The following is a 27,093-nucleotide window of genomic DNA, read 5'->3' as shown; positions in this document are numbered from 1 at the left end:
TAACAAGGAATGACAACATATAAAACAATGTATGAACTGATTGTGTCAACGAATAAAATAGAATAGAGTCTTTATTATTCAAAAGACGATTTTGCGTTCAGCGGTCCTCTTGTAACCAATATTTTCAAAATATAGCATTTTAACACTTGCCTGTATTTTCATCTTCAGATACCTTGTTTATGTAAGAGAGAATGGAAGTAATATTGTTAAACTCTCAAGCTTTCATTCCCACAATACGAGAAATAAGGAAATATTGTATACACCCAAACATGGAACTTCTAAATTTGAAATGTCAGAGTATAAAAATATTCAATCACTAAATATCATTAGCTTTAAGAAAGTAGTTGAGGATTTAACAGAAATTTTTTTCATAACGCGTTCCAGTTTTTGAATAGAACTTTTTCTATAGAGTGTCGAGTTACTATTTACGACCGAGGAACATCTGCCTACCGTAGTTGTAGGCGAAACGTTATGTGACAACCGCGACTACGACTAGTAGGCATGGAATTACCTTATTAGGTTGATAGAATTACGTGTTAATATATTTACCAGTTGACTCATTACTGCAAACGCCACTAAATGAATGAACAACGATATATGTATAAATAGTTTCATTGTTTGTGTATCACTTTAACTATAAAAAATAATTGAAATGCAAACTCAATGATTTATTGATTCAAAACTAATAATAAAAATTATGATTTCCATTCTTATATTCTTTGGCTCCGCGTCAATCTATGTCCAACTTTTTGAAGCTTCCATCTATACCCAATCCCATATATGTATCGTCTGTGAATTGTGGTCCTCTCAATACTTCCTTTACTCGCAGTTTTGTTAGTTTCTTGAATAAATCTTCATTAGCTTCAAATTCGTTCTTCCACATTTCTGTAAATAGAAGTAGAATTATGATCCATTATACAGAGTGTTTGTTTGTTCGAAATTCGAACATAATTTTGAATTATAATCGAACCACAATGGAAAATCACATCGATAAATTTTGTTCAACCGAAACCTGCTCAAGGAAATTCCGCCGAAAGTGAAGACGTTCCTGCGAATGACCAATATTGTTATCATTCAAATCAGTTTACAGGGTTAGAAATATTTAGAGGGACACTACAGGGATATCGAAAACCGTAAGAGATACAGGGTGATTTGAATTACAAAAAATTTGCGTTATTTAGGGATGAGTGTGTTGGTGAGAAAATCGTTTTTTTTTCTGTACAACTCTTTCGTTTCTGGAGATAACTTCACGAAATTCAGTTTGTAGTTATTATCCAACATAGAGATTCTAATGATGTTGTCAGATTTTTTTCTGTTCTCCATTGTTTCAGAGCCGCGATAGTCATTTTTTCTCTTATGAATCATATTGTTTTGATTATGAGGTGATAAAGAAAAAAGCTATGAAATCTGATGTTTTCTGATACTTTCAATCAAAAACACTGTACATTCAGAGATGTGTAAATATTAACATATTAGAATTGTTGCCTTTTGCAAGTGGGTTGAATAAATTATGAATTTATGACGACACCGCGAGATGTTTATAGACACACTATTTTCTTAATCGATCGATAATGAGTTATTATTTGAATATTTTTCAGCTTTGTGTGAAATAAGTTAGTCAAATGAGCCACTAATTTAGGCTACAAGAGGCTACAGGACAGAGCCATCGCTAGCCAAACTGACACTCAATTTGACCCCCTTACAGAAGCCAACTCTGCAAAATGCAAAAAATTAGAATTAGGTAATCAAAAGATAAAAACTTGAAGGCATACCTTTGAAAAATTCTGATACATAGCGAACATAGGGAAAATATGCATTAAGAAAAAACCAACAATTTCAAACCTGTACAAAAAATTTAATTCATTTTAGGATTGGAAACAAAAACTAAACCTTTGTTCTTTCCCTTCATATTTTCGAATCTCTATACTATCATATTTCTGAGTGGTCGCAATATTTTTTTAGTTTTCTGATTATAGCCTTTTCAAAATCTACTCCAGCAGTTTTTTCTGAGGAACAAATCCTAAATGAATACCCCCTGATTTTCATTATTCCATTTTTCGCTATTATTCACAAAATTATATGTGACTTACATCGTATGTATTACCCAGTTCCGAAAAAATGCTTGAAAAAATATAAAACTTACAAACTCAATTTGAAGTACTCAAATACAAAGGTGCATTCTTCTGAGGAATCAACATTCTGATTGATGAATTGAAAATGAAAATAACTCCTGAAAGATCAAGGAGCCGTCCCAAAAACGAAATAAAAGTCGGCAAAGTCTCTTCATCAAAGAAAACGCCGAGAAGCCTGATGAGTGCATAAGTTTCAGTGTTAATAACACGTTAAAACGTTTTATGAGGGGGAATACAACTTCGACAGTTTTTGATGTTAAATTGGTCTCTATTTCTTTTTGTTGGTTCCGACTGTATTACTATACTCTTTCTATAATTTTAATTTCTACGAGTAGGATTTTTGTTGATCAAGCTTGAAATGCCCCCATCAATTTTGGCGCCCTAGACAACCGCCTACCAGGCCAGCGCGAGCAATTTTGGCGCCTAAAACGAATAATTTTTGGCGCCCCTGCTGAAAAAGTATCAATAACAACATGACCTACTCCATAAACACCCCCCATCACCAAAAATCACCTGCTCCGATGATAATACAGAACTTTCTACTTCCGATGAAGAATTTTTGTGATCGTGCTTAAAAAAAAATAAATTCCAGAGAATGAAGAATATGAAATATTTCAATATATAACATTGTACCGGGTTTTTTCAAGGTTTTTTTTTTAAATAAAACAGCTACTTACGCTGTAGGTATTTATTACTGGATCTTTTCGACGCCAATGAACAATGCGTAAGAAATATATCTGATTTTTATATTCACAAGACACAGCGTACGATCGAATAAAGATTACCTATCACAATACAAGATACAAAGGGTGGTAGGGCATGCAAAGCTTCGAAAATTAAATGGGATTAAAAACATGTGTTTCGCTGGAAACATTTGGCTTGTAACAGTAGCTAGCTTCGATTGCAAAATCGTAGGAATCTTGTTGAATGTGTACATAAACACCACATAATAAAGCGAAGATATTGTTGTTTTTCGTCTTTGTGAAATACATTTCATCCCTTTTTCAGTTTGGATAATAGGCAATGCTGCTTATATTGTTTGGTTTGCCATTTGTTATTTATTGAACATTCGGCTTAGTAAAGACGGTTTGGAGATTTTTATTGCAGGGAATGTTGATAAACGCAGCGGAGCGAACCAACCTCATTATGTTTTTAAGAATCAAGACTATATTTTTTTAGGAATATGAAAAGGCGGCCACAAACTGGGCTGAATTGCCGCCCCTCGAATAGAAGCGCCTGAAAAATTCGCTTCACTGTTTCACCCCTAACAACGCCGGCCCTGCCGCCTACCCTCTAGCGATAGCTCAGATGATGAAAAAGTAATGATATTTCAGAAAAGGCAAGAAATTATAAGTAGTGTATTGAAAATCTTCATCATAATTATTCTTTACATTCACTGAAAACAGGATCACAATATACCAAAGACCATATGATGCAGAAGAGCCTTAATGTGAACGAGTAATGATCGTGTATTGGTAGGATGGAGATCCTAGTAATTACCCAAACCGTAATACGACCTTTCTAATTGAAAACGAATCTCTTTTATCGTTTATTGGCTTCGTTTACGCGATCCGAACCGATTCGAATCGAAATCACCGGGATTTAATGTTTGTCTTTTTTCGATCGCGTAAAGAGATAGAGTTCGGTTTCGCGACCGTGGTTTTACGATTTCCTTTGGATAGTTCTTCTGCAGGATATAGTAGGGTTGATGTTGGTGCTATTATCAGGTTACATAAAAAGCTAGGAGGTTCTCAGGCAAATTGCTGTGGATGTATTTGGGCTTTCGCTCTAGGGAATAAGGCACATTATGTCGAATGTCTGTTTTTGAGAATTGCTAGCCGAAGATGGACCTAAACAATGAAGGTGCACGTTCACTTAGACGACGCGTCATGAAAAGAAGATTCTCGAAGTGCACCGGCATTTTGTCGTTGCTTGCATGGTTAGATGACACGTTGTGTAGAAAATCGTGTATACAGTGTGTGGATAAAGTTAATCCCAACCTAGATTTTATGTATGATCATAAGATGGTCCATTTAAGCTTTAAATAAGAAATATGTGTGCTAAATATGAAGAAAATATCCTGGGTGGGTCCAGGGCCGTCACTAGCCAAACCTAAGCAGAGACCTAATTTGCGCCCTAACAGAAGCTTACTCTGCAGAATACTTGAAAATTAATATTGGAGAATCGGGTTCCAGGGCCCGCTCTAGCGTTTCTGCCGTCCCGCCCAAAATACAAATCGTCGGCACCCTTGCAGGTTTTGTAGGACGCAAAAAGCAGTGGGAAGGTGCTGTTTGGTTGGATTCGTGAATTTGTATTGATAGATTTATTGTGGAAAACTACACAATTTTTTTATGAAAGGTATTTTGAGAAAATAAAACGTATTTTGAATGTAATTTTTTTTTTGGATTCAAATTTAATTCGAATAGATGATTTAGGAAACGTAGAATGTAGGTACGTAATAAACATTAAACGTGCTTAACTGGATTCTTATGAATAAATGATGAAAAATATGAATTGAATCCCGGTTTCAGATTCTTCTGCTGAGTTTCGACTTCATAAAATGCTCGAACATTTCTTTTTTTTTTATATGATTAAATTGAACAACCGATGATCCATTATTTTTAATTCGAATACATGTTGCAGACATTCTCGATGCAAAAATGTTTAAGATTAGTTAATTTTATGAAAAAAATCATTTTTGAAATTCGTTGAAATAAAAAATATTCAATTCATTCTTCCGGGAATCCAGACTTCTCGGAAAAAGTAGATAATGCCGCTCTCCGTCATTCTATTATTTGCCGCCCATCTTTAGAACGGGCTCTGCGGTTTCAGGTTCTTCTGCTCAGTTTGACTTTATAAAAAGCTTGAACATTTTGTTTTTTTTTCTTTAAGATTATCGAGTGAAACAATCGGATTATGCGGATGAACCATTATTTTAATTAGAATCCGACCACGCCCAACATCAGTTAATTTGATATAAACAATGAAAAATATTATTATATAATATAATGGAATGTGTTATGAAATAATAAAACTTATATTTCTCAAGAAGGATAAGTTGGAAATGGTGGAATGGAATTTTTTCTCGTATATTTTGCATTCTATTCTTAGGAATTGACATTCTGATCGGAGAATTGAAAGAAAAATGATCCAGAAACCGCTGTAAGTGGCAATAAAGTTCGGCAATGTTTAGCAAAGCGAACACTGGTAAGTCTGATGAAAGCATGTGTTCTTTTAGCGTCAATAACTGGTAAACAGCACTATCAGGGGATAACATCTGGATATTAATGAGTTTAATGCATAATGCGGCACCTTTGAAGGTTTTTGATGGTAATTGAATTTGTCTGTATTCCTGTTGTTGCTGACCGAATTAAATCTCATTTGGTACTTTGAATTTCTACACATTTGATTTTTGTTGATCAAGCTAGAAATGCCACCTCCCCCCTAGCGACGGCCCTGGGTCGCTCTTCTTATTACATCGGAAACAAATGAGCGAAATCCATGAATCACCCGGTTCTCGGAAAACGAGATGTCAGATCCAATAAATGGAGTATATCTAGAACAACCTCGGTGACCTCTAATTACTGTTCTAGTTTTTTCGTTTACCAATGAAATAAAATTGAAGGCATTTCCTTACCATGAAGCTCATCGAGGGATTTTTCTGTTCCACCATAGTCGCTTGGGAGATATTCCTTAGGTATGTCTTTTTGTAGTTCTTCAAGAGAATTGTGAACTTTTATCTGAAATGAAAAAAGGACAGGAAACATTAACGAAACTTTAGGGTATCAATATCAAGTGTTGAAGTGTGTAAGGCAGAACTTGAACAGAATAAGTGGTGTAGGAATATTTTTCCTCGTTTTTCAATAAATTGCATTCAACATAAAAAACCTGAGACAATCATAGTCTTCGCTATTAATTTCTAATACTTAATTATATTTGAAAATTTATTGAACTCACGGTGGCTGTAAGAATATAAATGAAGAAATAGTAAAGGCGAGAGGACAAAAAAATCAAGTTGGCAGAAAAGTATTTATATTGAAGTTGATGAAAATTTCAAAGATCACTGAAAGATCCTTTGTAATGCCTATGCTGAGTGTTCAACCTCGTAACCTTTGTCATGCCTTGGGAAGAAGGAAACACCAATTTTTTTTCAAATAGGTACCTACATAATTATCCATGCTCTATGATTTCTCCAGAAAAAGGAAAACATATTGTTTGCAAGGTTGTAAGAGACGAAGAAAAACCTATCGTATTCTTATACAGGATAGCACCTCTATTTCAAAAAATTACAGTAATGAACGGGCGTCTTCAGAGGAGTGAGGTTGATTTCATTCGGAGGATGACACAGATCTTCAATTGGTATTTCTGGACAACACTCCTACGATTGCAGAAGAAGATTACAAAGCGAAGCATCTCGAATGGAATAGCCGAACCAGAAATCCAAATTGCATCACCTTAGAAGCGATCTTCTTTTTATTATTAGTGCGGCACTTATCCAGCCGAACTGAGGCCAAGTTGTCCATCTGCATAGTTCTGGAGAGACTCAGATCCTCGGACACGCAGACAAAATGTCGCGAGCCTGGCAGGAGGGGTCCCTCTCACCATAGGAATAGTAGGTGTTGGATTTCCTAGGTTTGTTAACCTTAACCCAGTTAAGTCACCACAGTTGGATAATATGTGTTCAACCGTTTCATCAATGTCCCTGCACCAACGGCATAGAGAGCAGCTCGTCAATCTCATTCTCTTCAAATGTTTATTGAACAGGTGGCCAGTCAATGTGCCAGTTACCAGACTAAATTGTTTCCTCTCTAGCAACAGGAGTCTTTTGACCTAAGGCCGCGAGGGCGGTCTCTCAATGAGAATCCTCGATCTCCTTAGCCCATCTCCCATGCTCCATTCCGAGGAAAATTCCCTGTTCAGCCAACTCCTGAAGAAGCTTCTGACAGATGTGCGACAGATTGGCAGCTCAGGCTCCGGACCTACAAATGCTGCTCCGGCCCTTCGCTTAGTTAGTGTATCTGTCTTGTCGTTACCAGGTATCTCCGCATAGGCCGGACACCAGATTATTTTCAAAAAATTACCACCAGCAAGCTCACGCAAAGTTTTTCTGCACTCCTCTACTAATAGAGAGTCAACTATAACGTCGGATACAGATTGTGCTCGCCAGAGTATCCCCTGCGAATATTTTCCAGCGCGCAGACTAGAACTGCATATAGCTCATCCTGCACAATGGAGCAGTCCTTCCTCAGAGGGATAGCCTGATTGAAGCGAGGTCAGGTACAACTACCCTGTATGGGTCATCGAAGCAGAACCTAGTGCCCACTCGGTCACCTCTTTGGACAAGGGGAGTGTAAGCATCCTTCACCATTTTGAGAGCCCTTGCGTGTCTAATGAAGAGTCCTTCTTCACGCCATTGTTCCTGCTCCCAGATTCTGAGAGCTGTTTTCATAGCCACCTTCATCACAACAAGATGCAAAGGAGGGAGACCTAGTAGGCACTCTATTGCTGATGTAGGGGTTGATGCCAGAGCACGTGTAGAAGCGTTCACTACGCATTCTAAAATTGTAGTAATAACCCCAAAGGAACCAACAAACCACAACTCTTCATCAGAAATCCCAGATATCCTAGACATTGCCATAATAAAAAAATGTCGACCTCACAATCATGGACGTACTAAGCTAGGATCACAATCCTGAGCACATGTATATTGAAAGTTGCATGAATCAATGCAAAAAAAGGAAAGTAGATTCAACGACGGCCAGCCGTCCAACAAACGATACCCTATTACCATATTGTCAAAATGATCAAAGAGCAAAACCACGGGAAAGTGATACCACGTAGATCCAGACATCAAGCAGATAAAACAACGCTAAACCAACTCCAATAGAAAGTAAGAAAGAGGTTGAGATAAATGAATAACCATCTTGAATATACGAAGTCATTAAGTTTTATTTAGAACTATTACTGAATTGAATGAAAGATTTCTACTTACCTTATTCAAGATCTTTGATGGTAGAATAGCTTTCAGTATTATGTATATTTTATCCCAGATTGGTGGACTGTTGAGGATGTGGATTGTATCTATTCTAAGACTCACGGACGTCTAGAAAGCAAAATAATTGACAGCGTATGACAATGCAGAAAGTTTCTAACAGAAAACAAGGTCTCTTATAATTGTTTATCGAAATTTTAATAGCATATAGTTTTTTAATGATATTTATTATAAAAATGCGTTCTTTAGCTAATATAGCCCTTTTATATATATCTGTAAAAATGATGGAGCGGGGAACCAGTCAACCAGTCAAAATCCAGCTGAAGAACGATATAAGGATATCAAATTATATCAGCATAACAAATATGTATTGCGGAGAACAACTTGATTACTTTACCAGCATACATCTCAATATAAACCTTAGAAAATCTTTCGCCAAATCAACTATTTTGCTAATATTATTCGATTTTGATGATACAAAAAACCGAAAGCAACGGGTAAGTGTATACCGATGACTAATGCAAAAATCACAGATGGCAAATAAAGGGCGATGCCGAGAAAGCCGATAGTTAAAGGCAAATAATAAACCTCGGACCGAGCCTCGGACAAAAACGAGCTCGTAGTGCAATAACAGTACTCATCTTGAAATCGATAATAAGCTCATAAACTCTAATGCCCGCCACTCACGAAGCGTTTCTTTCAGCGTTTGGTAGCTAGCGTCGAAGAGATTCCAGTCGGGCAGTCAAGTTCATACTCTGATTTACAGTCGTACGGCCGTGTCCCGAGCTGTCTGACTGGAATCTCTTCGACACTAGCTACCAAACGCTGGAAGAAACGCTTCGTGAGTGGCGGGCATTATGCCCGCCACTCACGAAGCGTTTTTCTCAAGCGTTTGGTAGCTAGCGTTCATGTAGCTTGCGCCGAATGGTAGCGTCTGTCATCCCTTGCTGCCATCGAAACCTGCTATTCGAGAGGTTGTTTACTTATTTTATTGGGTATCCGGGTCGGATTTCAGATGGTCACAGACAGCTGGCAATTTATCAGGTACCGTCGGAACTTAGTAGCGTACCAAATTCTTGTGCGAAATGAAAGAATTTTTGATAGGTCTTCTATGTAGGCTTGGTTAATCGATCGTCTAGAGGTATGATTCGATTACCTGGCCTTTCGTCTTTTTCTCCGTGACTGTTGGATTTGTAATAATTAAACTTTTTTCAATTATTTACATCTATTTACAAAGCCACACTTATACAGTACAAACTCAGTATTGAGAAGATCCTAATAACGTCTTAATTACAAGTTTCTCACTACGGCACTGAATTTCGTCTTTAACTCTAGTTTAATTACTCGAAACGTCTTCGTTTATCACGTCTTCGTCGTACTTCAAGTTTTCGGTCGTCTCGTCTTTAATTCGTTCGCGACACGTCTTAATCTAGTCCGCGAACCGTCTTTTCGTCTTACGTCTAACTTGACCGACCGAACTTACTCTTACTTCGACTTAAGTTGAACTGTACCGTCTGTACCCGTCTTCGGTTCAATCTGAACTGTGCTCTCTGCCGATTGGAACTACCCTCTCTCGAATATAGATCTCTATCGGTTTGAACACACCCTTAGGGGAAGGTACCATCCCCCTAGTCCAATAAGGGCTTTTGCCGTACCGCCCGCAAAGATCTTCGCGGATTCCTGGAAATCGAATATTCTAGAAGGACTAGAACTTGAGAAAAAGATGTAACACATCTTGCATAACCGTCTTGTTCTGGAACTTTCCCAACTCCATAAATTTCTTAAGTTTTACAACCAACATGACACATTCTTCGACACCCCGAAGAATAACACATCCTTTTTACATTATGTACAATGACAATTCGTTTCCTGTAAATTCATTGAATTTGTCATGCCCTTGGCACTTGAAGAGACTAATAGGTCTCCAAGCATCCGGTTGACCATCTCAATTATTTACAGGGAACAATAAACTGGATCCTACAGTGACGACAATGCTCGTCAGAGTTTTGATTGGTTGGAGCCCTGTCCACCATTAAAGGTCGAACTTTCAACAGTGATATCTGATTTTCACTATTGACATTCGAGTGCCGTGCTGTTTCACATGCTTTGAGGCATTCTTGTTTGATTTGTTTTCGACTGTGATAGTCTAGTTTAAAACGTTTCAAAATGGGAAGATGTCATCAAAACAAACGAGCTGTCGACAAACCTTCGCGCAGTCGCAGTCGATATTCTGAATATTGAAACAACGCTTAATGTTTGCGGTAAAAATTTTTTTCTTGCGATATAATATACCTATAGTATAGAAAGTCACCTTCATTCTTCATTCATTTTGAAATTAAATTTTCTGATATAAGAAAAATCCTTTCTATAAAACGTATGGTATGTGTCCTTTTCTTTCGGAAAAATCTCTCTAGTGGTAGATTTTAGCTCCCCTCGATTCGCTATTATGACAATATTAAACGAGATATATGTAGAAAGAAATGGGAAAGGAGTACATCTTTGGTTAACCCATTTCAAGATTATGTTCCTTCAACCATTTGTTAGAATTCTTTTATCTTTCAAAACTGAAATCGCTTTGAAAGATATCGCCTTCAGGATATAGAAAAAGAGATTCCAACTTAGTGGACCGAAAGCCTTAAAAGCAATGAATACTTATTACAATATTTGCCAAAGAATAATGAAACACATTCTATATTCTAGCCCAATTAGCTACTCTAAGCAGGTATAGTATATCCAAGGTCACTTGAACTAGTCCATAAAAACGCTTGGCCAGATGTCCATTTGAAGTGGGTACCGCGATTCGAAGGAATTTTTGGAAACTTGGACAAACTTTGTATAATGGAAATATTCTGGCTTCCTCCAAGTGACTTTGGATATACACAATGTTTTTTTAAATGATCTGAAGGACTTACCAACATATGAACTAATTTATAATTGACAGTAGGAGTAAATTTCATTAGGTTTTTTAGACCAAAGTATCTTAAGTCCAATAACATCGCGGTAGACAGAAAGAAATCGTATACCATTCTCAACTCCGCTATCATTATTGCTGTGAAGTAGTAGTCCAAGCCGTTTTCTGCATCACCATTTGGGTCCATGAATTTCGCCACGTGGAGTCTGCTCAAATTTGGTAAAAGTTTTGGCATTATAACGCTCTTTCTGTAATTAAATTGGTTTAATGGATATTATGTGTGAAAGAAAAACATAAACTGTGTATGTAAAGTATGAAACAAATTCATTTTTAGCTAAACAGACCATTTTAAGAAATAATCCTGAAACACGTCGATTTTTTATTTTAATTTACCGTATTCTAAAATAATAATCTAATATACCGAGTGAATTACTTTCGAGTAATGACGTCACCGTCATTTTTTTTTAATGGAACACCCCCATTTTGTCTCAATTTTCCGATTACTCTAGCTGAGCTGATTCCAAAAATGTATCACATGTTGATTCCAATTGGTACAGGGTGGACAAAAATGCAATAGTTTTGTGTGTGCTCATAAAGTAACGCGTATCATTCTTTATTAGTTAAATTAACAATATTATCCAAAATACTTATTGCCTAGCGGCAATTAGTTTGAATGTAACACCCTGTAGTTTGTTAGATTTTTAGATTAATAAAAATGTATAAAAATAAGAAATAATTTCTTTGATATTCTATCCGCTAGACCACAAGTACCAAACATGTATGGAAACAGCTCATTTTTATTAATCTTAAAATGTAACAAACTACAGGGTGTTACATTCAAACCAATTGGCGCTAGACAATAAGTATTTTTGATGATATTGTTAATTTAACTGATAAAGTATGTTACGCGTTACTTTACGAGCCATTACAAAACTATTATATTTTTGTCCCCCTGTACCAATTGGAATCAACATGTGATACATTTTTGGAATCAGTCAGCTAGAGTAATCGGAAAATTGAGACAAAATTGGGGTGTTCCATTTAAAAAAATGATGGTGACGTCATTCCTCGGAAGTTATTCACCCTGTATATTAGTTTATTATTTTAAAATACGGTAAATTGAAATTGAAAATCGACGTGTTTCAGGATTATTTTTTAAAATGGTCTGTTCAGCTAAAAATGAATCAGTTCCATACTTTACGGACACAGTGTATAGTAAGCAATAGGTACCTACTGTAATTCAGCTTGATAATTTGTTGGAATTTGGCTAACGCTCTGTTGATTGCTCATTACGGTATTTTGATTAGCTTATTTGATGAGAGCTATTTGCATTCAATTCCTTACGAAAATAAAGCGATCATAGCATTTATTCTGCAAGGTCGAGAACCCGATTGAAAGATTTTGGGGACAAAAATAGTGAAATCGCTATATAAAATTCTGATTAGGTACAATGGAGCATAAAATCATGAAATTTTAATCTACCTACAAGGTATGTAGATCTGCAGCGCGTTTTAGTATACAACTATCGAAACTAACCCTCACTTTGTCATTTCGAATTAGGGATTCATCAAGCCAAGTCGCTTGACATTTTAACCAACTACTTGACTTGAAAATCAAGTTCGTGAAAAATTACATACTTGAGCTTGACATGACTTGATTTTAGATATTTATTTCTTGACTTGATATCAAACTACTTGATATTACTTGAGCTTGGCATGCATGATATCCATAATTTTGTGCGCGCTCAAACTAAATAAGGGTATTCCTCGAGAGCCGAGAGACTGGAGTATTCGTGTGACTTTATTAGTAATTTTCTCACATTTCTATGAGATCTATTGGTAGAAATTGGTATTTTCAGAAATATCTTTCTAAACTTGGCCAAAATGGCCAACGATTTTTTATCAACGCCAGTATCTTCAGCTCCCGTTGAAAGATAATTTTCCAGAACTGCTCTTACTGTTACAAAAACCCGCAATAGGTTAGGCAAATCTATAAGATGCGTCATGTGTCTTAGATCCTGGATGGAGAATTATGAAATCAAACAAAACCTGGAGGTTTCTCAATACTAAGAAACTTAATTTTTTCATTATTTTCCGTTTTGTTATGATTTCTAGTGATTTAATTTATGTTTCTATTCCAGTGAAGTTGATATTTTCGGTTCTTTTATAGAATAAGTTCAATAAATAAAAGTGTTTTTTGCAAGGTTCCTTTTCATTTCATCATTTTTTTATTAATGTGACACTACACAATAAAACTCCTGAAAATCAAGTAGCTTGAAATGATTCAAGTACTTGATGAATAAATACTTGAATTGACTTGAGATTGGAAAACTTCTACATGACTTGAGCTTGACTTGAAATTAAGTCAAGCTCAAGCCAAGTAGCTTGAAAATCAAGTTATGCCGAAATAATCGAAAAAAAAAAGTTTTTGATTACATTGTTTACTCACATGTGAGAAAAAAAGGTTTGATAACGAAGTTTGAACCGAATTATTCCAATTAATTGTTTTTTATTATCACTTCGATTGTTCTTATGTTATACTGGGCGTTTCTGAATTGGAGTTACGAAGGGAAATGAGAGATATCTTGGATAGTCTTACTTTTTTGTGATGCAAACCAGTTAATCATCGAATCTTTGTTAATCTTCGCTACAGGGTGTGTAAATAAGTACCAAAACTTAAAATTAATTTACTTATCACAGCAACCTTACTGGATCTTCATAATAATTTGGATTTTCCTGAAAATTACTATAGACAGCAGTTTGAATTTTTTTCTTGAAATTGATTGCAGATACAACAAAAATACAACAAACCTAAAAGTAAATTAATTTCACGGCATTCAGACAATTTATTGAACCAGAGTTTCTTTTTGAATTTTTTTAAACTACCAGTGGTTCAGAGAAAACTAATTCTGAGGAAAGAAAAAAAAAAGAAGAAAAAGCTCACACTGCAGATTTGCATTCAAAATTAGGATATCACATGATGAAAACTTTAAATTGGAATATCTATGCCAATTCAAGTTGAATATCTTGTGTAGGAGAGGTGATATGAGAGAAAAACTTGAACTTTAACACCTGTATCTCAAAAACAGAGTCTTTGCGAACTCATGTTATAGGATTTTTTTTCTTGAAGTGATTCGAGAAATATATCATTTTCATTTGTACCTCCAATTCAGGAACACCCTGTAGTTATAGTCAATTCAAAACTGATATCTTCACAAATGAATTGCAATTTGAATCAAATACAATAAATTGTACAACACAGCCCAGACAATTTTTCGATGCGAATTACTCAGTTCAGTTCTTTGATAACTATAGTATTGAAATTTGGTGCGAAAAAACCGAAAACAACGGGTTGGTGTATACCGATGACGAATAATAATATATGGCAAATAAGGGGCGATGCCGAGAAAGCAGATAGAAAATAATGAACCTCGGACAAAGACGAGCTCGTAGTGCAATAAAAGTTCTCATCTTGAAAGCGATAATAAACTCATAAACCGTAAAGGGGTTCGATTTTTTACTGACGTGTCGATTTCAAAGGAAGTAAAATGATTATTATCGGTTTATTTTATGGAGAAATTTTCGTTCTTCGTCTTTGCGAGATTTCTGAAATTTTATATCTCGAAAATCTTGGAGGGAGGGATGATTACTTCCAGTACCCCCCCATTTCTACGACCTTGGTTGTTGATCTATTCCTTTATGAGATAAGGAATTTTTAAGCATCTTATAAAAATCTTCAGCCGGTATCACTTTGAATACTTTCATAGATTTTCATGAATATTTAAAGTATTGATTGTGACTAGGCTAACGGCTAATATTCATTTGAAATTGATATTCAGGAGAGCGTGCCCGGATTGAGAAAATTATGTTTTATCTAGTCCAATATATCCTATAATCTGATATGAGATCATATAAACCATAAAAATGATTGAAAAAATGTTTTAGAATTTTTCGAATATCTCATTTTTCAGAAATAGGTACTCTGAAACTCGACAACGAATCAAGATATCTATGATCTGCTTTCTTATATCTTATTATTTCGAAAACATAGATAGTGGTTTTCGAATTTTTAGTACAAGAGATGCTTTCAGTGAGCATTGAAAATGGGACACCCTGTAAAATTAATTTTCAATCAAAAACCGCTTCAGCTTTTTCAGTGACCCGATACTCACATAAGTGTGAAGGTTTCCTTAAATTTCTTCTCTTCAGGTATCATATGCTCAAAAAAGTCGGAATATAATGTTTTGACGGTTAAATATCCCTCCATTGCTCTTTTCGCATTCTCCAAACTCATCTTAGAGTTGATCAGTGCTGTCGTGAGGTGGTTATCATTAATTACTGAAAAGAATAATTCGATATTAACTTCTACATCTACTTATAATTGGAAATTGATATTTTCTCGAAATGAGTGATAACTGTGTGAAATAAGTTCTTATTCACCGTCAAAAAATGAATGCCATATATGGTGACACCATTTATTAATTTCGGACTCTAATTTATTTCTATTACATGGAAGTAGAATTTCTTTTCACGTGTTTTGCAAATTGACGTTTTATGTAAAAGGCATTTAATTCGAATGAATATACTCATTTGACTCATTGGAGAGTGGATTTTCGATAATAACAACTATTAATTACTTTATTGCAATCATGTTATATTTGAACCTTATGAGAACTTCAGGGTTGTTGAACGCTGTTATAACCTTCACGATATCATGAGTTATATTCCAATAATTGAGTCGTATCAGGAATAATAATGTTTCTTTTTAGAGTGATTTTTTGAATTTTTTTCAGTTTTCTTCAAAATTTTTTCTATTTGGAAAAGGCAGTTCTAATAACTCTATGTCATAATGTCTCTATGCTGTTAAGTTCCTACCTGTACCAGTGGCGTACCCAGACATAAACCTTGAGGGGGGGATGAAGAAAAAAAAATTCAAATTTTCCTTCTTCTAAAGGAGTTTTCCAAAGAAATTTGCTTACTCATAATGAGATTTTGATATATAACGTTGATACATATAATGGATATTCCTCCTGGGGGGATATATCCCCCTTATTCCCCCCCCCCCCTTGGGTACGCCACTGACCTGTACTATATAATAATTTCCGAGAAATACCTGAAAAGGCGACATTGTTTGATGATTAATCCTTCCCTAAATGAGCAAGAATACAATCGTTCTACATAATTCAAAGTGAACTGGTTCTGCTAAGAGCATGTGTTGCATTCAAATGGTATAAAATGTGGTTCATAGTCTTGAGGTGAATGCATTTCAATGCACTTCATTATTCCGTAGCCAAGATTCACATTTCTTATTGATTTATGTTTGGTTGAATTGAGCGCAAAATCTTGAACTCAATAAGCGACAAGGTTGAGTCTCGTTTGGTTACGAAATTCAGTTGTTTATGATGATGAACTGTTAATCACTAGATTCTTCGAATCAAAAGTTATGAAACTATTAGTTTATTCAATACTTGTAACGATGTTTGAACTTAAATTTCCACCAAAGAAGAAAATTAATTTTTTTCAATTGAGCAATATTTTTTGTTGTCTTAAAATCTTAAAGATTCCGATAAAAAAGCATATTTGGTTCTGGTGCCCATGAGCTGCAAAGTAATCGGAAAGACGCGTAAATTTTTTGATTCAGATAGGCAAAAATACGTTGGTGAGAATCCCATAGCCATCTGCGTTCAAGAGCATTGCCTCATTATTTTTCATTGTATTTTTTCCTATATGAATTGAAAACTATCCCAGCATCCAATCACTTTGCAGTTCATGTGGATCGGGCCTTACTGGTATTATACACAAAAATTATCTCGCAATGAAATTAAATGTTATTGAAAAAAATTATTTAGGATCTAGGAATTTTAAAATAATATGATTATGAACATTTTAGTACATTTGATAAATGATATGAATGTATTGAATATAAAGAAGCACATCTAATAACGATCACTATTTTTTCCACATGTACATGAACACAAACCGATTCAGTGCCATCACCCAAGAGAAATTTGAACATTTTGATGATTTGAATTTTTGAAAAAAATAATCTTCCCAAATTTCTTCAAATTTTATTCGATATTGTTCATTTTCATCAGTCAAACAGAAATATTCACAAAAACCGAATTTAGACAAGATCGGTTTGTTTTCATATTTTTGTCAAAAAATTTCACAAGTTCTCGTGGTATTACCTTTTATAATAAAAACCTCATAAATATAATTTTTTCTGACGATTGAATCCAGTTACGAAAGTTACTCTAAATCTGAAAATTTTTTGAAACCATAATCAGCGGTTTTCATTGAAATCAACAAAGATCAAAGAAACGATGATAATAACTCAGAAACTGCAAGATTCGGCAACCTACTATAATGGCACTTTAAATTCAATTGAGTAGAATTCTTGAAAGATATTGCAGTTTGACCAAAATAAACCATAGGGCAATAAGTATACACAAAGAAATTATACTTCTCTAATTCTGTGGTTATTCCGTTCATTCTTCCACATCTTGTAGAACAAAATCGTGCGAGAATATATCAGAAACGCACAGTTTTCATGGTTATATTTTATTATTCTATGTTGGTTCTCCGAACTTTCCGCCACGGCTTTATCTGTCAATTCATCAATTTGCCTTAAAGAAATCAGTTCTGCCAACCAACATTTTTCAATGCAAAAATCACTAAAATATATTTATGGAAATATTTCACTAATTTCAATGAAAATGCAATGAATTAGAGAAAATAATGTATAATACTCGTACAGAAGGCTAATTCTACCACTCGTTCATTCCAAAACTCGCCACTTCGTGGCTCGTTTTTGAATTTTGAACTCGTGGAAGAATATCAATGCCTTCTGCACTTGTATTATAAATAACTATTCTAACATTTCCCATTAACATCATTCGAAAGACTAAACTTCATGAATAACAGCGTAATTCTCTACATCTAAAATGAAAAAATGTTAAACACTTGAAAGCTTTCGAAACTACGGGTACAATAACCAAAATAAAATAAACAAAAAATAGATATCAATATACACATATCGTCAGAAGTTTTACCCCTCCTCTATCAACTCCTAACTTTTTGAATGTACCTATCATGACAATTTTTTGTCTTATCACTCGAATGAAAACGATAAATCATACAAAAATGTATCTTGTTCAGGAGAATACAGGAGTATTCGAAGTTAATCAGTTTTCAGCGAATAACAAGAGTTGTAATATTGGAAATATTTCGTGGAAAATGCTGGGACATCCATTTCACAGTTTGACCGGGCAACGTTTGAATATTCCACGGACTTCAGTGCGTGGTGCATAGTGGCCTTTTTCCTGGAAACCGGTAGCGTTGCCCGGAGACCGGTGCCTGGTCGACCCAAAATAACATCTGCAAGCGGAGACCATCATATCGCTAATTTCACTCGAACAAATAGCCCTTCGAAGTAATTTTTTGAGGACCTATGGAGTACCTACGAGATATCAGGAAAATGTATTTGAAGTATTTGTTCAGGTCGGGCCGACAAAAGAAACAGGGAAAAACCTCCCACGCGATGGACTGACGACATCAAGAGGATGACCACAAACTGGATGCAGAGTGCTCAGAATAAAGGACAATGGGCAGAAATGAGGGAGACCTATATCCAGCAGTGGATGCAAAGGGCTGGTTGATGATGATGATGATGATGATGATGGACGGGTAGTCCCTGTCTCAACCAGTACCATAAGATGATGGTTGTATTCCTTAAATGAGCAAGAAGACCTTTAAGAGTACCTCATCTATCACCTAGACATATAGCTAACCGTCGGCAATGGGCAGAACATCACCAAGACTGGGTTTTACCACAATTGCGTAACGTACTTTTATCGGACGAGTTCGGTTCGGTTCGGTTCGGTTTACAAAGTGATATTCGGCGAGAAAGGATTTGGAGAGCTTCAGGAAGACTAGAGCGACTCAATTTCGTCCGGGAAGTTGTTTCCTTCAAGACGGATAAATAATGACCTTCTTGAGGTCCAAAACTTTTGACGATGTGTGTATTTCACAATTATAACATACTCTTGTCCGACAACAATGTTGTCATCTTCAAATTCTAAAAGTTACAAACTGAATTTAATAAAGATCATGTAAATAGGAATAATCATGACTTGATTGTACAGGGTGTAACAAACTCGATGTTCACTAAGACCATCTCGGGAACTGTTAAAGAACAACTTCCAAATTATTTGCCTTCTTCTTCATTCTTCTAGCTTAGGCCCAGGAAATGTTCTCCCATCGAAAAGCTCTAATTCCACCTCTTTTTAAGTGAGACAACACTTCGGCGTCCGTTGGGTGACTTGTTCCTTGCAATTGCAATGCTCACTACTCATTTGTTATTCGTCATATATGTTATTTCCACTCTGCTTTTATCAGTTTTACCCACTCATTTATATTTCCTGTTCTACTTTATTTTCTTTACCACTTCTTCGACCCTTAACTATCAATGTTTTGCCTGAGATTCTTCTCAGAATCCGCAACTCTGTATAAAGTTTCTAAAATGTTTCTAGCCTTTAATGTGTCTGGTCTCATCTTCGCCGTGTACGTCACGTTTGGTCTGATTGTTGTCTTATAAATGCGTGTCTTTGTTTCCATTCTGAGATTCTTGCTCTGTCAGATCATGTTGTTCAAACATCCTGCCATCTCATGGACCTTGATAAATTGGTGTTTTACTTCCTCCTCTACCTACCATAGTTTTTCAAATCTAAAGCTAGATATCTAAATGACGACAGCTGCTCAATAACCTTACAATAAACTTCAGTTTGTATCATAAAAGTTTCGTTGACCTAGTTATACGGTTTTTTTTTATCGAATAACTTCAATATACTATACAATTTTTCGCCGTGGTATTGAAAACATACAGAAGTTTCTAGTCTTATGCATTCTTGGCCACTATCATCGGCATAGCACAGTATTTGGATTATCACATTTCACCCATTTTGTAGCCTTTTTTTTCTTGGTAATTTTGTCCATTATGATTTGAACAGTAATGTGTTTAATAAATCTCCTTGTCTGGTGCCATTGTGTATTGTGTATTAAATGCAGTAATACAATCACACCATCAACTTCCCAGATCTAAACCCCTCTAGCTCAACTGACAGTATAATCCTTGTAAACAATTTTTATGTTTTAACGCGGTATACGAGGTCAGTTTTGACTGTACATATATATGTACAGTCGGAATATGTACATATATATGTACAGTCGGAAAAAATGCGAAAGGAAAAAGTGTACCTTCGACCTTAAGAATCTGCTGTTGAAATATTTCAACAGCAGATTCTTGAGGTCGAAGGTACACTTTTTCCTTTAGCATTTTTTCCGATTATCTTCTATTATCAGAGCTGTGCCAAAGCTCAGTAATTGGTGATCAAATTATAGGAGTTGGGGTGAGCTTATTCAAATTAATTCAATGTCAAGTTGGCTTTAGTGCTTCATTCCTAAAATTTGATCCGTGACAACATTGCAAATATTCATTTCTGTAGGTTTTCTTTAACAGAGTTGCATTTAGCCAAAGTAACTAATTTTGTGAATTGTGCAGATAATTTTTAAGATCAAATTACTCGAAAACAATTGTTCAGAAAAATATGAAAACTATTTTCATTTTTCAAAATGATCAAATATTCTTTAATGAGCGTTCAAATTACTTTCAAGACTTCTTCTTTGAATTTGTGGTATTTTTATGCAATATAATGGTCATAATGAATAAACTGGAAGATTTGGATGAAATTTTGTTATGAGAATAGGATTCATCATTTCAATGAAAAACTATATTCCAAAAAATCATTTCCTTCGATAAAAATATTCGAGAATGAAAACTAAAAAAAATTTTCTTAAGATCTACCAACTGCCTGCATTTTCTTAACTGAGCCGAAAAAATGCTGAAGGAAAAAGGGTTTCTTGTGACCTCAGGAATCTACTATTTAAATATGTGCAAGTCAAAGACTCACACTGTATAGCAGATTTATTCCCCTGTGATCATTTGGTTTATGTTTGCCTCATGAACATCGGTATACTAAATACACTAGTTCTACATACATATTCTAGAGTCTAGACCTACCAGTATTTTGGAGAGTGTTAGGGTTAGGTCAATATTTCATTTGCATGATCTTTTTGAATGTATTCAAAATCAGTTGAGAGTGCAAAGCTGATGAAGCCACACTTCTTTGAGAGTTTTGATTCCAATTTTTGAAAACTGAATTTTTATCAGGAACAAATCGATTCGATGAAATTTTGAAAAAAATCTGATAAAATCCAAAAGTATGTGTGCTGCAAAAGATTTCTTTAATTTTTTTTTATACATCAGAAACTTTATTCTTTACAATTGCCTGATTGATAATTTCTGAGAGGAATAATACTAATGAAGCGGGCTTAAGCTTCTGGATGCATTGTTTACCTTCAGTGTTGCTTATATTGTTATGTTGACTGACCCACGTCCTGAGCACATCAACACTGTCTTCGAATTCCTTTTTTGTTATATTGTGCTCTTTCAGTATCCTCTCTTTTTCATCTTCTGTAACCACCATCAACTTCGATAGTTGCGACATCTCCAACGAAATACCGAAAACTGAAACAATAACACGGTTTTCAGAATACGTCCTCACCAACACAAATTATGTAGTCAACTGGTAAAATTTGAATGCCGTGAGAATTTAAAGAATTTTGAGGATTGCTACTCGTATTTGTGCGCAAATTTGTTGCTGGTTCACTGGTAAAAAAACATTGGTCTCAAATAAAACATAAACAATTAACTTCGTGCATTATAATTTCGTTTCGAATTACGATTTCTTGTGTAATTGTCTCGGAACATGATCAATTATAATGGGAACATCGAAATTCAGTTACAGTTAACCTGTTACGTCAGTGTCATGATACCCGATTGTATAGGAATAATTTTGGAGGTGATTTCAATGATTTCAAGTTCTTCATTTATTCTTAATATTCTAATTATCAAAAAAATTTAAGAGCGAACATATTTTTTTTTCAAATGTGTTGTGCGATTTGAGAAGTAGAACGCAAACGATATAATCTGTCCAATCTTTCCAGAAATAAAAATTTGAATAGTTCAATTAATAAGTGAAAAATAATTTATCAATTTTCAGCAGAGAAGCTCCGACACCTAGATTTAGGAATAGAATATTTGTATAATTTATATATTTATTTCCATTGTAGAAACTTATAAGGGGTCGCCCACGTTCGATGGTTACGGGGAACGGAAGGTATTATTTTGTGTTTGATTGTCTCAGTCTTTACTTGTCGGAAATTCATCTTGATGATTAAAAAGTAAAATAACTTATTTCCGCTTTATATATTTATTTTCACAACAATTGTTTCGTCATGATAACATGACTTCGTCAGGTGAGCATGGTAACTTGGTAACAGTAATTTCTTTAGTAGGAACCATTGCTTTATCGACACTAAGTACATTCTTCGATATTTCAAATGAAACACCCTGTATATTATTATTTTTTTGGGTTTGCATATAGTAGCCTCTTGATCTTGATCTTGCTCTTGCTTATGTGATTACGGTTTTTTATTTAGTGGTTTTTGAGTAATTGATTGATTTGCTCCTTTTTTAGTGCGAAACATAGCTTCAAAGAAATATTCATCACTTCAGTACTTTGGAATCGTAGAATGCTGAAATTTCGGGAATGGATTACCAAATTCCCGGGAATCATTTACGTGTAATTAAATACGTCTTTCACATACAGGGTTGTCTACAATCACAGGCTTCAAGGCGACATACTTAAATTATATAAGTGCATTTTTTCAAATGGAATGACCTGTCATAAGATGTATGGGAGATACCTATATATAACATGTTCCTAGACCTTAATAATAATAATATTAATTGCAAGCTTTGTTGCAAGCAAAAAAAATATAAGATAACCCCAAAATAAAAAAAAATAAAAAATCCAGAAAAATACCAACCAAAAATTAAAAAAAAAGCAACAATCATCTTGAAACAGCAATGGTAACTACAATGAAGCCAACTAAACAAATCTCACAGAGAGCCCCCCACATGAAATTAAATAAACATTATGTATTGTAAGTGAAGGAGCGCTGAAACATGGCTGAACCGAATCTAGGCAACGTAAGCCTTTGTCCATGTCTAATGGCAACTTCATTAACATCGCGCCTAAAAATTAACTTTTCCCTCAAGTCAGTAACGACGCCAGCTTTCAAAAACAGGGGTGGCCAAGAGGGGGCCGGATTTTTTTTTGGGGGTGGGGGGCAAAGTAGAGCAAAATGATAGTTCAGCTTATCTTTTAGCCCATCCTAACGTCGCCACTGCCTCAAATAGAGAGGAATACAGAAACTCAATTCATCATCGTAATGTTTCCTAATTCAAAGCAAGTTTTAATTCTAATGGCAATATCAGGATACATTTATTTTAGATATCCATGAAAGACCTAGAACTTTTAAATGATGATAATTTGACAATCAACACCGATTGTACAGAATTGTTGAATTTATCAACGAATATTTAATAGATAGACGATTTTTTACGAGAAATGCCTATAAATTTCCTCTTGTTCATTGATTCTAAGTTAGAATACATATCACATTAAACATTCTGAATGTTTTTAATTCAATAGTGTTAGCCGTGAAGAATTAATAAAAAAATTTCATCAAAACTTGTGTAAGTATATCATTCATTTTCCTACATTTTAATCTTCTTTTTCCATGAAATATTCGTTATAGAATTTAACAAACGATTCCGATAGTCAAATTATCAAAATTCATTAGTTCTATGACATTTCATTTATATCTAAAGAATTGTATCCCAATATTTCCTTTGAGATGAAAATTTGCTCTTACTTAGGAAACTGCAATTTGGGTATATGAACATGTAGCCGATGTGTTTTTCACGGGAAAGTATTAGAGCAGTTTTGAATTCTTCGATTTTATCTGTTTTTAGTTGTGCTAAATCCAAATCTGAAGTTTGCCACCGCGATGGAGAAAATGCAAAAAAAGGTGAAAAATTTAATTTTTTGACTGTTTTTGGCATATAACTCTGAAAATATCAATATCTCGTGAATAACTTTCCTATCCAAATACAAAGTAAGTGAAATATCCTACAAATGTATTTATTCAATTAACGATATTAAAGATAAACCATTCTGGATCAAACCATAGTTGAAAGATGGGTTGGAAGGACAAACCCATCATCAGTTCAGAAAAAACATTCTGAAATCACTTTTTGAAAGTAAGTTTATTTCTTCATATTGATTTCAATACATCATATAGAGGAAAGAATACCGTCGCAGTATTCATACAAAGAAGTACTCAAATTCAAATTCTTGTATAGGAAAGTCATTAATGAAAAATTGATATTTTCCGAGTAACATCCGAAAAAAAAGCAAAAAAAAATAAATTTTTCACCTTTTTTTTGCTTTTTTTTCAATGTTTCGTCAAGAAATGTTAGTGGCAAAACACAGATTCGGATTCAGCATCCCAAAAGATATATACATAATAAAAGAAATGAAAACTACCCCAAAACATGTGAGGTCCTTTTGAGCACAAATTGACTAGACTAATGTGATATCGTCTGAAAGAAAATTTCATTTTCTTTCAATACGACTTAAGATATGCAGGACATTCCATTTGAAACAATGTTATTATGTTTCGTTGAAGTATGTGATTCTGAACAACAACCCTGTATGATAAGGGAGGTATTTTATTACACGTAAATAATGTACTAGATATTGGTAATCCTACCCGAAATATCAGCTTTCTAGGATTCCAAATACCGAAGTAATAATGTTTGATTGAAGCTATGTTTTGTACTAAAACAGAAGCAAATCAAGCAATCACTCCAAAACTTCTAGAAAAAGGAAGGTAATACAGAAATAATACACAAACCGAAGAAAGAAATAATATACAGACTGTTCTATTTGATATACCGAAGTTATATTTTTAGTATAGGCGGCAACACCGCAGCGCTGAAAATATTTCAGATCGATAGAGCAGTTCCTTCCATTTTGCGTAAAAGTCTAGAGTACCATCGACCATGACTCTCCCTGTATATTATTGTCTTCTCAAGCAAATTTTGATTTCTACATAACATTCGACTAAACAATATAAAGAATATTCTTCATTTGAGAGCAAAGGTTTTTTTACTTACTCTTTCAACTTTTTGAGAGCTTGTTCCCCGAGCACAGAACTATTTTTTTTTCGTCACGATGACTGTAATACTACAATTTTAGTTGGGGATGGTCTAATTTGTTTGTTATCTGTCGTAGACAAGTCAATGTTGACGATCGTAATGCACCTTAATAAATAAATTAAGTGGCTTGAAATCCTTAAACAATTTATGAAGGTTGTAATGTGTTTAATGAGGAATAATTAAAATGAGATTGGTGATATTGTTTATTACTTTCATTCGAATAATATTGGTCGTCACAGCGGAAATTTTTTCTAAGCGATCGTTCCCTACAAAGATAGCTTTATTATTTCATCACAATTCACAATATGAGTATTTTCGAATTTCGAGCCAGGTATGATCTCAAACGATGAGCTAAGATTCGCTGATGATGAATCCGACCTCAAATTCAGTCTTTCAACTATAACTCTTGAAGAAACAAGACACACTTTCGTGTGCTTATAATTTTATGTAACGATCATGTTAATAATGTTTCTTGCTAATATATAACAGGTGGAGAATATAGAATAACTAAATTATAACAGAGTCACGGTTGCGGTATCAGATCAAACGAACATATGAATGATTGTTCAAGCAAGATTGGAAGAACTACACTGATCAACAATTGCTAGGGATCACTTATGAACTTCTCTTCATTTGTATTTTTTTCAAGTTATCTCGTGAAATCCCACTTACCCGGCGTCGCGGCTCAATAGATCACTGAGAGTTGCAACAGGAGTTCTAATTTCGAACCAGACTGTAAGACGACGACTACATGTTCGTGGTTTGAGAGCACGTAGGAGGGTACAACATCCCCGTTTGAATAGGGAACACCGGGTTCATCGACGGCAATGGGCTGAGGAGCACCGCAATTGGACACTTGAAGATTGGAGCCGATGTTCATTTACGGATGAGTCTAGATTTCGTTTGCTCAACTCCGATGGACGTATTCTTGCTTGGAGGGAAAGAGGTCGAAGGTATGCAGAACAGTTTATGGTACCCACAACAGCTTTTGGCGGAGGTTCTATATGTGTATGGGAGGCATTTGTTTGAACCAACGCACAGAGTTGGTTGTTCTGCAGAACACCACCATGACCAGCCAGAGATATCACGATATGATTATTGAACCCATAATTGTTCCGTTTGCGGCTGCCGTGGGCGAGAATTTCATTATAATTGACGATAATGCCCGTTCACACCGTAGTCGTCTGGTTAATGAAGCGCTAGAAACTCATGCTATTGATAGGATGGACTGGCCAGCTCGCTCTCCAGACATGAATTGCATCGAACATGTCTGGTCTGAGATGTCTAGACAATTGTCAACCTTAGAACAACCGATCAATAACCTGGAGGACCTTTCTAACGCTTTACGGGATATTTGGACGAATTTGCCCCAAAATTTTATAAATCGTTTGATCGGAAGTATGCCTCGTAGGGTAGAATGCTTGAGACGAGCTCGTGGGGGACCAACTAGGTACTAGCTTGACCGAAACTTCAGCCTTCTTGTGGTTTCATCATAAAATTTTTATGTTATTCAAACACAGAATGTTGAGTGTTCCTAATAAAGTCTTTTTTTCTCTCCAACTTTCCATTTTTTCATTCTTCTCTCAAGTGAACCATTTTATCAACTGAAAATACTCTGATATCTGATTAAATTTATAATCTTGGAGCGAATATATCAGAAATGAATTTAGAACAAGTAAGTGATCCCTATCAATTGTTGAGCAGTGTATAATGACCTAGTCATATGGTGGGTTTCATGAAACTTTAATCGTGGTGATTCGCTCGATCAAATCATTTCTGTGTTCAATTTCAGCTCATTTTTGACACCTTCATAGATTTCAATCTTCAATCAACGAGATGATCGGTCAATTGAAGTTTTATGAAACCCGTCG

The 27,093-nt window shown here is 35.0% G+C and overlaps 1 protein-coding gene across 2 annotated transcripts; it reads right to left on the bottom strand.

Annotated features, from left to right (window-relative positions):
- Positions 1-653: 653 nt before the first annotated feature.
- Positions 654-25,338, bottom strand: LOC123677191. 2 transcript variants are annotated; one of them, XM_045613764.1, is made up of 7 exons: positions 25,181-25,338; positions 21,449-21,619; positions 15,207-15,372; positions 11,037-11,283; positions 8,125-8,235; positions 5,770-5,872; positions 654-885 (listed from the first exon to the last, which is right to left on the bottom strand). In XM_045613764.1, exons 2-7 carry the CDS (start codon positions 21,597-21,599, stop codon positions 731-733), a joined length of 933 nt encoding a protein of 310 aa, XP_045469720.1. In that variant the 5' UTR covers positions 21,600-21,619; positions 25,181-25,338; the 3' UTR covers positions 654-730. The 2 variants fall into 2 exon arrangements, with proteins under 2 accessions (XP_045469720.1, XP_045469719.1); XM_045613763.1 differs by lacking the exon at positions 25,181-25,338 and having other exon boundaries at positions 21,449-21,771.
- Positions 25,339-27,093: the final 1,755 nt, after the last annotated feature.

Source organism: Harmonia axyridis, chromosome 3 (genome assembly GCF_914767665.1).
Source record: "Harmonia axyridis chromosome 3, icHarAxyr1.1, whole genome shotgun sequence".
Lineage (NCBI taxonomy): Eukaryota > Metazoa > Arthropoda > Insecta > Coleoptera > Coccinellidae > Harmonia > Harmonia axyridis.
The sequence above is the reverse complement of the archived record's forward strand: the minus strand, read 5'-3'. Positions and strand labels throughout refer to the sequence as shown.

Coding starts and splice junctions, on each gene's coding strand:
- LOC123677191 (XM_045613764.1), bottom strand. CDS start 21,599: ATGTCGCAACTATCGAAGTTGATGGTGGTTACAGAAGATGAAAAAGAG. Junction 11,284..15,206: donor AAGGAAACCTTCACACTTAT/GTGAGTATCGGG, acceptor ATTTAATTACAG/AAAGAGCGTTATAATGCCAA. Junction 8,236..11,036: donor ATAAATTAGTTCATATGTTG/GTAAGTCCTTCA, acceptor TTTGCTTTCTAG/ACGTCCGTGAGTCTTAGAAT.